At 39.5% G+C, this 12793-nt stretch overlaps 1 protein-coding gene across 1 annotated transcript in view; it reads right to left on the bottom strand.

Moving 5' to 3' along the window:
• Positions 1-2994: 2994 nt before the first annotated feature.
• Positions 2995-12793, bottom strand: part of LOC137291784 (15-hydroxyprostaglandin dehydrogenase [NAD(+)]-like) — a 32277-nt gene continuing 22478 nt past the window's right edge. The window contains exon 7 of the mRNA XM_067823313.1: positions 2995-3439. Within this exon, the coding sequence (XP_067679414.1) occupies positions 3316-3439 (124 nt within the window). The 3' untranslated portion in view covers positions 2995-3315. The remainder of the gene's footprint in view (positions 3440-12793) is intronic.

Consider the following 12793-nt stretch of genomic DNA (forward strand, 5'->3'; position numbering starts at 1 on the left):
GATGATGTTTTTGCTATTGTAGCATAACTTTCTGGAAGATCAGATCTTTTTACCAGTTTTTTGGCCTCAGAGAAAGATATATTTTGTGTAAATTTGATTTTATTTATCTCCATTTGTTCTTTCCAAATTGGACACTGTTTAGAAAATGAAGAATGGTCACCTGAGCAGTTGGTGCATTTTTTAAAGTCACTGTCACAATCTTCTGTTGTGTGTGTCTTCTCACCACAGTGAGCACACACAACAGACAATGTGCAAGTACTAACACCATGACCAAACTTCTGGCATTTAAAACACCTTAATGGATTGGGTATATAGGTGTCTACATTGATGTGACAATAGCCTGCCTTTACAGATCTGGGAGCTGTTGGAGAGGAAAATGAAAAGAGGTAGGTATTAGTCTGAATGGTCTCCTGGTTTTTACGTGTTGTAAAACGCTTAACGTACGTGACCCCTTGATCTTTCATTTCTGAAACAATATCAAATTCAGACATGTCGGCAAATAATCCATCTCTATCCCTGATGATTCCTTTGCTTGTGTTAAGTGTCCTATGTGGAGATACTGATACTGGAATGCCGACGAATGTGGTGGTAGACATCAGGTTAGTAGTTTGTTGTCTTCTGTTGCATTCAACGAGCAACGCACCTGAACGCAAACGTCTGATATTTTTGACGTCACCAGCAATTCCTTGTATGCCTTTCTGTATCGCAAAAGGGTTCAACTTCAGTCTGCTGTTATCTTGAGTCTCAATCACGACAAAACGTGGCCAGTAATCAATGGAAGTGGACAGTCTTTGGTCGTTATCATCTGGATCATTGTCAAGTGGACGTTTTTTCTTTGTAATGGGGGTTTGAGAAGCCATGGTTATGGTTGAATAGTTCATCATCCGAGCTCCCCACCCACCACGGAGTATCACAAGGACAATGCTAAAAACAAGCGGGTCTCCGGCTTGCAGCACCAAGGATACTCGGATGATATACTCCAGCAGAAAAATTAAGAGATTAATGATTCCACCAGATTGGCCCATGAGCCACCGCCTTCTGGGATACGACTCTAGGCAATAATAAACAGTAACGTTTTCAAATTCTATTTCGAAATTCGCCAAGGCTAGAAAATATAAACATACAATTCTCAAATTTTTGTGCAACACTACAGAGTTATAACACAGGGCTTGGCGTGACCAGCCGATTGATAGAAACGGGCCGATTCTATCACCCGTCTAGGTGAAGTAAGGGCCAAAGTGGTGTGTTGGGCAATGGAACGCAGTTAAAAGCCCCAGTGTCCTCAACCACCAGGATCCCGTCCTCCACCGACACGGGACGCAACCCACGGCAAACGGGTTGGTGGACCAAATATCCCCCCGGGTCCACTACGGGGGTGTTGGCGAGCTCTTGGCGTTACCCAGCACCCACCACGAGGAGGTGGCTCGCCACGGGTGCCAGCACGGATGTTGAGACCGGTACCCGGATCCAACCCACCACCCACCCGTCCCAACCCTAAAGAAAATATAACAACCTATAGGTGCGGTAGGCAACTGCTACCAATATGCCCCCGAAAGAGAGGATATACCCAGTTACTAGAACACGTACACACGTATGTCAGCATCAGCATCAGTGTGGTATATTCCGTCTGTACTGTACAGAGTTATGCATTTGCCTTAATAAGTAACCAAAGTAACACAAAAGACAACATGTAATCCAGATTGTAAGCACGTCACTCTGCGAATACTTTGATATCAGGGAGCACACCCGATGCCTTGAAGAAAAAGGTATGTGATACTGCTTCAACATATTTTTTTCATTAAGAAAGATAAAACAGAATTTCACGGCAATCGATTTCAGAAGCCCTAAGGTGATCAACTTCTTGGTCACCTTAAGCTGATTCATCAGTCGCCTCTATTTTCATTCTACATTTCTGTAAACGTTGTTTGGAACGCGTGTGGATTATAGTGCCGTTACTGTTATCGTCCTCCAGCAGACCAATCACAGAAACAGCTATTTCATTTGGGACGTAATATATGAGGCAACAATATTACCCAATGTTAAATCATGAGTTGAATTTGTCCATCTTGTGATGGAGGTGTGATGCTGTCGGCTAGACACAAGGTCACAACGTCGTTCAAGGTCATGCTCTTTACATAAACAAATCCAAAGTGTTTTACAATGAAACTATTTAACTAACTAGCCATGTTTATGTTCTCCATAGTTTCATGATAGTTATGCCCGACTGCCAACAGTTTTGTGTTTTCCGATTGGCTGATAACTGTGGGGGTCTTTTTTCTGTCACAGATTACATGATACAGAGTTATCATTGTTCATTTACTTTGTGTAAATATGTTGTTCAATATTAAATAATTCCAATTCTTTATAGTATTTCACGCCTAGGATATGTCAAAATGTTCACTCTAAATTCAGCATCTGAATACGACACGACACAAAATCATCAGCGCTGTCAGTGATACATTACTCAGTTACATTAATACGTACTCCAGTATTCCTGATTCCATCATTATCACAGACCTTCATAGCCTTTATCATTTAAATGCCACGTATATAGCTACACGCTTACAACGAACACGCATATTGCCAACCAGTTGATACAAAGGGCTGACATACATTTGAATGCAAATTTTACTCGAAATGCCTTTAAGGCTACAACGGACTAAAACCTAGGGTCCCTAAGAATTCGTTACAGCTGTTGTTAATCTCAAGGACCTAGTCGCAAGAAATGTCAGCTCCTGGGATACTAACGACAGCCAGTGGAGTAACTTGAAGTATCACAGTCCATCAGGTTGTATCCTCATTCGAGAATATTAAAAATTACTGATGAAAGAATCCATTGTTTTTGTGTTTGACGTTTCAAAACTTGAAGAACTGTATTGCCAACCGCTTGAAGACTGTTAATAATCCAGTTTGGAGCAAACAATCCAGTCATTTAGCTTCAGAAGTCTTTTTGAAACATCTCTTGGAAAGGTAGTGGTTTACAGAACGAGTTGCTCGAAATATTTGATTTTTATTGTTTAAAGGTTCATGCAAAATCAGCACACAGGTGGAACAGTGAGAACAATTGGTTAATAATTGCTCTACATCATGAATGTACAAATGAAATCAAAGATAAATAGACATTTAGAATATCTTATAAATGAAGCCTGTTGTAGAATATGTGATTGGCCTGATGTTATATGTATTCAGAGCATAACTTTAAAGTCACGAAAGAAAGCATTAACCTTTTGCTTTAACGAATTTCACGCAAGTCGAAGTCAGAACATCTATATTGACCAACTGATTGGCAGTGTCTTTGAGAGCGACTCCTAAAGTTCATTCATCAGTCACCTCTATCTTTACTCTGCGAGTCTGTCCTTTGGGATGCGTGTGAAGTATGGTGCCGTTACAGTCATCATCCTCCAGCAGACCAATCAGTGACAGAGCTATGTCCTTTGGACTGTAAAATATGAGACATCGATATTACTCAAAATCATTGGTATAATATTCAATGAAAAACAGTTATGAGTTTACACAAATCAATCGACAATGTCCAAACAGCTACAAGAGTGAGTGAGTGAGTGAGTGAGTTAATGTTTAACGTCACATCGGCAATATTGCAGCCATGTCGTGACGAGACCCAATAATAATATACATAATAGAGAATGTTAAAAAATGTGTCAACGAAGGACAGTAAAACAACTAGACTATCACAGACAGACATGTAAAACTAGTAATTAAATTTATTGACGATACAACATAAAAAACAGGCTATAGACCGCCAACAACTGAAGGAAGATCACCATATCAGGGTCCATGGGGACTTTGCTACCTGCATGGGCCCAAGCTGGATTTACACCATCCTTTCAGCCACTGGCGATTGTGCTAAAGTTTAGCCAGGTTTTTAAAAGAACAAATATACTACGTTTAAAATCGGGTAAGCAAAAATTAAACTGAGAAAAGTTTTGGGACTTACGTACCCTCTCAGGGGGACAATAATTTTACGATACTTTAACCCACTTTGATGATACAGCCACTAACAATACCAGTTGGTAATTCATACTACCAGTCATTACAATACATCTATCTACAACACATTAATCAAAATTCAATCATGAAATCAATTTCTTTTAAAAACCCAATAATTAAATGAGCACTAACAGTGGTAAAAAGATCCTTAACGGTTTTACATTGAAGTATTTATCCCTTGTGATGGAGAATTCAACACAGTCAAGCAAGATATGCTTGACTATGACTCTCTCATCACAAGGGATACGAAATGGAGGATCCTCACCTTTCAACAGGTATGCATGTGTATATCTTGTATGGCCAATACGACATCGTCGCATGATTACCTCTTCAAATCTGGACTGACAACCCAAGTAGGTATAACCAATGTAGGGTTTTATTTCTTGTAGTTTATTGATACCCACTTGGGTGTCCCACTTCTTTTGCATCAGATCACGGATAAAAGATCTAATGGTAGCTTTATGATCTGAATATGGAATAAGAAGTGGTGTCACAGATTTGTTGAGAGCTGTCTTCGCAGCAGGACCAGCCATTGTGTTACCGGAAATACCTACGTGACTGGGTAACCAACAAAAGACGATATCGTACTGGCCAGTGGCAAGATCATTATACTATTCAATAATTTCTATTAAAAGTGGATGTTTACATGATAAGTTTTTAATAGAGTGAAGAAAAGAAAGAGAGTCTAAAAAGATTGTGTATTGTTTATTGTTTAGGATGTCTTTGAATATATTGAAGAGCCGTTAATATGGCGTTAGCTTCAGGTGGGAAAATAGAGCTGTTGGCCGCTAATCTACAAGATATTGTTCTGGATCCAATGACAGTGGCACAAGCCACTGCTCCACCATCCTTGGACCCATATGTAAATAAGGATCTATAAGTGCCATATTTATGTTTTAATTGATTATATTCTTGTTTATATTTTAATGCATTAGTTTCTGATTTTTTAATGTTAGGTCAACTTGTGGCCTAACCAACTTCCAAGGAGGAGAAGAAAGTAGACGGGAAGGAGATATACTTTCCAGCTCGATGCCGACAGAAGAAATAAATGGTTTAATTCTGTGCCCTAGAGGCGGGACAAGAGAAGATTTCTTGTAGTACAAATCCCCACAAAGAGGACCAAAGACACAGTTATATGCAGGGTTAGACTTACTGGAATAGGGTTTTGTGACATATTGTAATGATAATTTTATGCGGCGCTGGTTTATAGATGGTTCATAAGCCTCTACATAAAGACTGGCAACAGGAGTAGTACGGAAAGATCCAAGACACAGTCTCAGACCTTGATGGTGAATTGAGTCAAGTATTTTCAGGTTGCTTTTGCAGGCTGTTTTAAAATGTCATATTTCCATGCAGAGTCGTATGCCTTTTCACGGTCAAAAAAGATAAACAGTGCATGTTGATTATTGATAATTGCATTTTTCACAAATGACTCTAATCGAACTAAATGGTCAATGGTACTGCGATTTTCCCGAAATCCACATTGAATGTTAGATATTAAATTATTAGATTCCAAGTACCATGTTAGTCTGTTATTGACCATGGTTTTGCAAACGCAGCTTGTTAAGGATATAGGTCTGTAATTCGAAGGGCTAGCATGATCCCGACCCGGTTTTGGTATGGGAACAACAATTGCTTCACGCCATGATGGTGGAAAGTGTCTAGATGTCCAGATTTCATCAAATATGAATAGAAGAGTTTCCAAACATGGCTGCGGTAAGTGTTTCAGGAGCCGATAATGGATGTTATCAGAACCTGTAGCAGTATCATGAGCTTGCCCAAGGGCAGCATGGAGCTCATGAACAGAAAATAATTCGTTGTAGTCTTCCCCATTATCCGAATTGAAATTAATAGTTTTCTTTTCCTGTTGTCTTTGATATTTTTGAAATTTGGGTACATAATTTGAGGAGGAAGAATGTTTTCACCAAGTTTGTTAGCAATATCCGATTTATCAGTCAATAATTTGTCATCGTCTTTAAGATGGTGAATGCTAGATTTAGAGCCCTTACCTTTGATTTTCTGGATCATGTTCCATACCTTATATATTGGCGTACGTGAATTGATTCTAGATACATAATTTTGCCAAGACTGGCGTTTATGTTGTTTAAAGGTACGCCGCGCTTTAGCATTTAAGATTTTAAATTTGTTGAAATTATGGACCATAGGATGACGACGGAAATAATTCTCCGCCTTTTTCCTTGCCTCCCTAGTTTGTTTGCAGTCGTTGTTGAACCATGGTTTACAGCTGTGGGGAACCACAGAGGACTTCGGAATACACTCATCAGCTGTAATGGTTAGTGCATCGGAAAACCATTTTATAGGATCAGGAACACCATTAAAAAGTTCAGGTAGAAGTTTTTCTTGACATAGTCATTCGTATAAAGAGCAGTTTGCCTTTGTAAAATTCCATCGTGATGATTTTGCTGAAGAGAATAAGATGGAGGAATGTAAAGAGAGCACAATGTGATGACATAGTGCATAGGGATACGAACAGCCACAGCTTGAAGAGGTATTTTGAGAGAAACAGGACTGCGAATTATGCCTTGTTTTACCAATATTGAAGTACCCTCGGTGGCCTTAGCCCTCGTAGGTGAAGAAAATGATACGAATCATATTGTCTGATTTTCAGCTGATCTGTACTTTTTAAATATGTTTCCTGTAAGCAAAATGCCGAGGGTTTCAGATTTTGTGATAACAATTGCAAATCACTGAAATTGTCCTCTGCAGTTCCACTGGATTACTGGTTGATAACCGTTCATGGTGGTTTAACTGGTGAACGAGATGATCGCTTACTCCCATGGGTAGGGCTGACCTCCATGTCCAAAGGTTCAAATTGGTTTTGAACCGAAGCAGGGGCTGAGGGAGAAGAATGCACTTCCAAGTTTTGTAAGGCCCACAGTCTTTCTTCTGATTTGTTTCTTTTCTGTCTTCGACAATTGAAAGGGAGTTTCTCTTGTAACATTGTCTGATTCTGAGTGGTGTGTCAGTTGGACATCTGTTTGTGTTTCAGTTACTAATGGGTCCGCTTCAGAAGAAACTTGTTCCAGAATGATCTGATCATCGTTCACCCAACTGATCGACGTTTGGCATTGAGTAGAAACTCTGGAAGGTTTCACAACAGGTAGAGGAGAAGAGGAAACAGCTGAGTAAGTAATAAATGAGGTCAGAGATGAAACAGAAACTAACCGTTTTCCTTCGTACATTCAGTACTTTCATGAGTGCCACCGCAACGGTAGCAAACAGAACTCTTTGCATGACAAGACTTTTGACATGACATTTGTAACATCTGAGTGGATTAGGCACGTATACGTCCACTGCAATGTTGAAGTAACCAGCTTTAATAGACTTTGGAATGGTCGGGCAGTGAAATGTAAACAGGTAGGTATTTGTTTGTATTATATTGTTGTCTTGCTTTTTGGTAAAATGCTTCACAGCTCCCCACCCGCCATCGAGTGTCAACAAGGACGACGTTACAGTGGAAGCCAGCCTGTAACACAAGGGCTAAAGAGGTATGATACTCCAGTAATTATAGACATGAATAGCCATGATATCTAAAAGAACATATGCCAGGCTGGTTCGGCCCATGACACATTTCTCAAGAAACATAGAATTCAGGGGTCAGTATCACCAGATTGGCCCATGGCATAGGACTCTAGGGAATTATTATTTACAATAGAATACCCTCAATATTCAGTGTCAAAATACATTGTAAGGAATATATATTGTCAACATGAACATGTCCATGCTCAGGGCAGGGCCAGTTCTACCACCCGTCTAGGTGAAGTCAGGGGCAAAGCGGTGTGTTAGGCAACAGGAACACGGTTCCAGGCCCCGATTGCCCTCAACCACCAGGATCCCTTCCTCCACCGACACGGGACGTAACCCACGGCAAACAGGTTGCCCAATTCGGTCGCTCCTCGCGACCAGCAATGGGGTGCTATGGACCTTGCTGACCCGGGTCCACACGGGGAGTTGGCGAGCTCTTAGCGTTACCCAGTACCCACCACGAGGAGGTGGCTCGCCACGGGTGCCACAGCTACAAGACGGTTCATTTGCTTGGTATCTGCTTGGTATCATGTACCTTTATCTGAAACACCAGCGAATGTACTACATTATGTTTGTCTGTCACAGCTGGCTGTTTCCCTGGACCTTGCGAACACAGAACAAGTCTGGAATGGGTTGGACCGACTACGATTAGTACCAGTTGATACTACTATCTATCTCGTATATATCTATGTTGGACCATCCTTTTGTTGACGTTTGGAACGTCAGCCTCCTGTATAACGATCAAAAACTACTGTACCCAATCGATTCTGGAGATACCAACACTTCATCGGCTTCACAGACAGACTCTGTTCCTGTCCCTGTCATTGCTTCAGGCTGTATAACTGAAGGGAAAACAAATAGAACTCTAACTGCAAACGAACGAAACGTCCCTTAAACATATTCAGGACCCGTCTACCTCAACATCCCCTCTGGAGGTTGATAATGTCTTTGAACCTCTAGCTATGGAAGTCAATCCATCGCTGCCCATGCAAAATAGGGGACAATGTAACTGCTCACGATCTCCAGTTAAGTCGCCATGAGTGGCTTTTCCAATATAATACAATGGAATTGTAGAGGACTTTGGAACAATTTCAGTGATCTTCATTTTTAACACGAGATCTTAAACCAAGAGCACTTTGTTTGCAAGAAACGTTCCTCAAAAGGACAGATAACTTTGACCTCAGACATTATGATTCATACCATAGCTTTTCCCCTCCAGGGAATAAAGGTACTGGAGGTTCTTCTCTTTTAGTGAGGCAGGGCATCATCCAGAGTCCCGTTTCTCTCAACACCCCTCGCCAGACTGTTGCCATTTGAATGACATTAAATGTTGTTTTCCCATTATGTTCTTTGCATGTTCCACTGTCGACCTCCCTTAAACAGTCTGATCTTCAGGCACTATATGATCAATTTCCTTCCTCGTGGAGAGATACCATAATTGTGCCCATCCCTAAACCTGGACGTGATCATACTGATCCCGTGAAGTATAGGCCAGTTTCACTAACAAGCTGTGTTTGCAAAACCATGGAACACATGATAAATAATCTTTTTGTTTGGTACTTGGAGACTAATAACCTTATAACAGATATACAATGTGGTTTCCGTAAAAACAGAAGTACCATCGATCATTTAGTGCGTTTAGAATATTTTGTTAAGAATACCATAATCTTTTTTGATCTACAAAAAGCATACGATATGACATGGAAACATGGGATTTTAAAACATTTACATGAATTTGGATTACGCGGCTGTCTGCCTCAATTTTCCAACTTTTTAAATGACAGGCAATTCCGAGTGGGTTCAACCCTGTCTGACCATTATACTCACGATTAGGGTGTCCCACAAGGCAGCATTTTGGCTGTTACTCTGTTTAGTATTAAGATCAACAGTTTGTTCAAGGTTTTAAACGATTCCATTGACGGATCACTTTTTGTGGAATATTTTAATATTTCTTGTCGTGGTACAAATATGCGCACCACTGAACGACAATTATAGTTGTGTTTAAATAAAATACATAAATAAATAAATGGTGTCTTGAAAACGACTGTAACATTTCTCAAACAAAACCAAATTGTATACACTTTTGTAGAAAATATAAGCCGCATAAGGACCCTGAACGATCTTTAAATGGCACTCCAATCAAAGTTGTAAAGGAGGCAAAATTCTTGGGTTTAATTTTCGATTCCCATTTAACCTTCTTACCACACACTAAACCTCTTAAAGTTAAATGCCTGAAGGCACTAGATTTGCTGAAGGTTGTTTCCAATTCTAAGTGGGGAGGGGATCAATCTACCCTCCTTCATTTATACAGGTCATGGGAACGATCTATACTTGATTATGGCTCTATTGTATACGATGGAGCATGCAAAAGCACCCTAAAACTTTTAGAATCTGTCCATCACCAAGGTTTAAGACTTTGTCTTGGTTCTTGTCGAACTACACCTGTTGACAGCCTATACGTCGAGGCTGATGAACCATGCCTTGAGCAGTGCCGTATAAAATTATCTTTACAGTACATAACAAAACTATATTACAATGAGTCACACCCTGCACATAAATCTGTTTTCAATCCTCTGTATGAGGATTTATACAATCAGAAATCTTCTCTTGTTCCGCCTCTTGGTTTAAGAATAAAACAACTTATTTCTGCTGCCCGCATGGAGCTGGATAATATAGCTCCTTCCCAACATCTTTCTTCTCCTCCTTGGCAGTTTGTTAGGCCCAAAGTCGACCTATCATTAACTACATTTTAAAAATCAGAAACGAATGAATTACAATATAAACAAGAATATTATCAATTAAAACATAAATTTAGCAATTACAGTATGGTTCAAAATTATTGAGAATAGCTAAAGCATTTCATATTATTAAACGAGAACAAATCAGATAAAATTGAATGTATTGTAAAAGTGAACTGACCTTTTCATGTTGTGTAGGTAACAATTTAATATTGTATCAAATCTCCTTGAGCTTCACGGCACAGTCTAAGACGGGTAGGCATATTTCCTATCAGAGAGGTTAGTGTCTCGTGAGTTATGCTGTCCCAGTATCGGACCACTTCTCTCTTCATGTCTTCAATTTTTGTCAACCCCTTTTGATTCACACATTCCTTCATCATCCCCCAAATGTTCTCAATGGGATTTAAGTCAGGACTATATGCAGGAAATGGTAATGCAGTCACATTTTTCTCCTGAAACCACTGCTTGGCATGTTTTGCGGTGTGTTTAGGATCATTATCTTGCTGCAAAATCCAGTCATTTCCATAAAACACATGGAAGGAGAAAATTATTTAATATGTTAGTGTAGCGTTGACTTGTCAGTTTTCCCTCAAACACACACAGCGGGGTCGTTCCTAATAAGGATATCCCTCCCCATACATGAAACGTTGGGCTGTATTTAGGTCGTCGATACAACGGTGCTGACGCAGACTTTGTCCATATTTTCATATTATTGGGATATACCCATATTGAGCTTTCATCAGTAAAAATCACATTTTCCCAGTCAAAGTTTTCATGTGCCAAACACCACTCAACACGCCTGTCTTTATGAGCTTGTTTCATGAGAGGAGAAGGAATTCCAGTCTTTTTCTCTCATCCAAGATCAATGAAATTTCTTTTTACTGTAGATTTTGATACAACTGTTGATGCCCTTTCTATCATTTCATACCTGATGTTGGAGATGCTTGCCCTGTGCTTTTTAGACTCTAAAATTCCCAGCCGGACGCGATCTGAGAAGTCCAATTTTCTGGGTCTCCCTGCTCCTTTCTGGTGCCCAAAATCCTTTCCCTCTTTAAAATTCTTCCTAATCCTATACACAGTAGAAAGAGGAGTTCCTGTTCTCTCTGCCAATGTATTTACATCATCAATTCCTTGATTACACAACTCAAAAATCAACCTTCTTTTATCTTCAGCAGACATTGTTGACAGTGCTGAGGAAAATGACGGCTGCTACAAATTCAGGGGAGGTAACTCTAATGTACTATACTCAGTAGGCCAAGATGAGTTACCTCCCTTATACCATTACTTAGTTTTAAGTATCAGTGAATCAGTTGATGTGTTAGGATAGCTCAAAGTAAGAAGAAAAATTCTCAATAATTATGAACCAGACTATATAAATCCTTATTTACAGATGGGTAAATAGGACAGGAACATAGGATCCAGAACAATATCTTCTAGATTACCAGATAACAGCTCTATTTCCACAGCTGAAGCAAACGCCATATCAACGGCTCTTAAATATAAAAGACACCCTAAACATAAACAGTATATAATCTATTCATATTCTCTTTCTTGCCTTCAGGCTACATAAAATAAAAATATATCTTGCACGCATCCACTTTTAATTGAAATAATTGAATTGTATAATGATCTTGAAACTGGCCAATACGGCATCGTCTTTTGTTGGCACGTTGGCATTACTGGTAACACAATGGCTGATCTTGCTGCCAAAGCAGCACTCAACAAGTCTGTGACATCACTTCTTATTCCATACACTGATTACAAAGCCAACATTAGATCTTGCATCCGTGATCTGATGCTGAAGAAGAAGTGGGACTCACAAGTAGGTATAAATAAATTACATGCAATAAAATCCTATATTGGTTACACCTACTTGGCTTGTCAGTCCAGATTTGAAGAGGTCATCGTGCGACGATGCCGCACTGGCCACATGAGATACACGTACAAATACATACTAATAGGTGAGGATCCTACGTTTTGTATCCCTTGTGATGAAAGAATCACGGTCAAGCATATTTTGCTTGACTGTGTTGAGTTTTCCATCACAAGGGACAACTATTTTTAAATCGCGAACTATGAAGGATCTTTTTAACAATACCAAGTCTCATTTAATTATTGCATTTATAAAAGAATTAGATCTGTTAACTGATTTGTAAATAGATAAATATTTTATAATTGGAAGATTAAATTAGTAACTCAATTTAGTGGCTGTATCCTCAAAGGGGGTTAAAATTATTGTCCTCCTGAGAGGGTACGTAAGTGCCAAAACATTTTATTTATATTTAAGTCTACCTGGTTTTTAATCTTAGTATTCATGTTATTTTAATTTTGGTTAGCATTTCATACACTCTCCAGCGGCTGATGTAAATCCAACTAGGTTCCATGCAGGTAGGAAAGGTACTGTAAGTCCCCGTTGTCCTTCGTATGGTGTACTGTATGTAAATACTGTAAAATTATTGTCCTCCTGAGAGGATACGTAAGTCTGACGTAAATTTAAGTTT

The sequence above is a fragment of the Haliotis asinina genome, chromosome 1 (assembly GCF_037392515.1).
Source record: "Haliotis asinina isolate JCU_RB_2024 chromosome 1, JCU_Hal_asi_v2, whole genome shotgun sequence".
Classification (NCBI taxonomy): Eukaryota; Metazoa; Mollusca; class Gastropoda; order Lepetellida; family Haliotidae; genus Haliotis; species Haliotis asinina.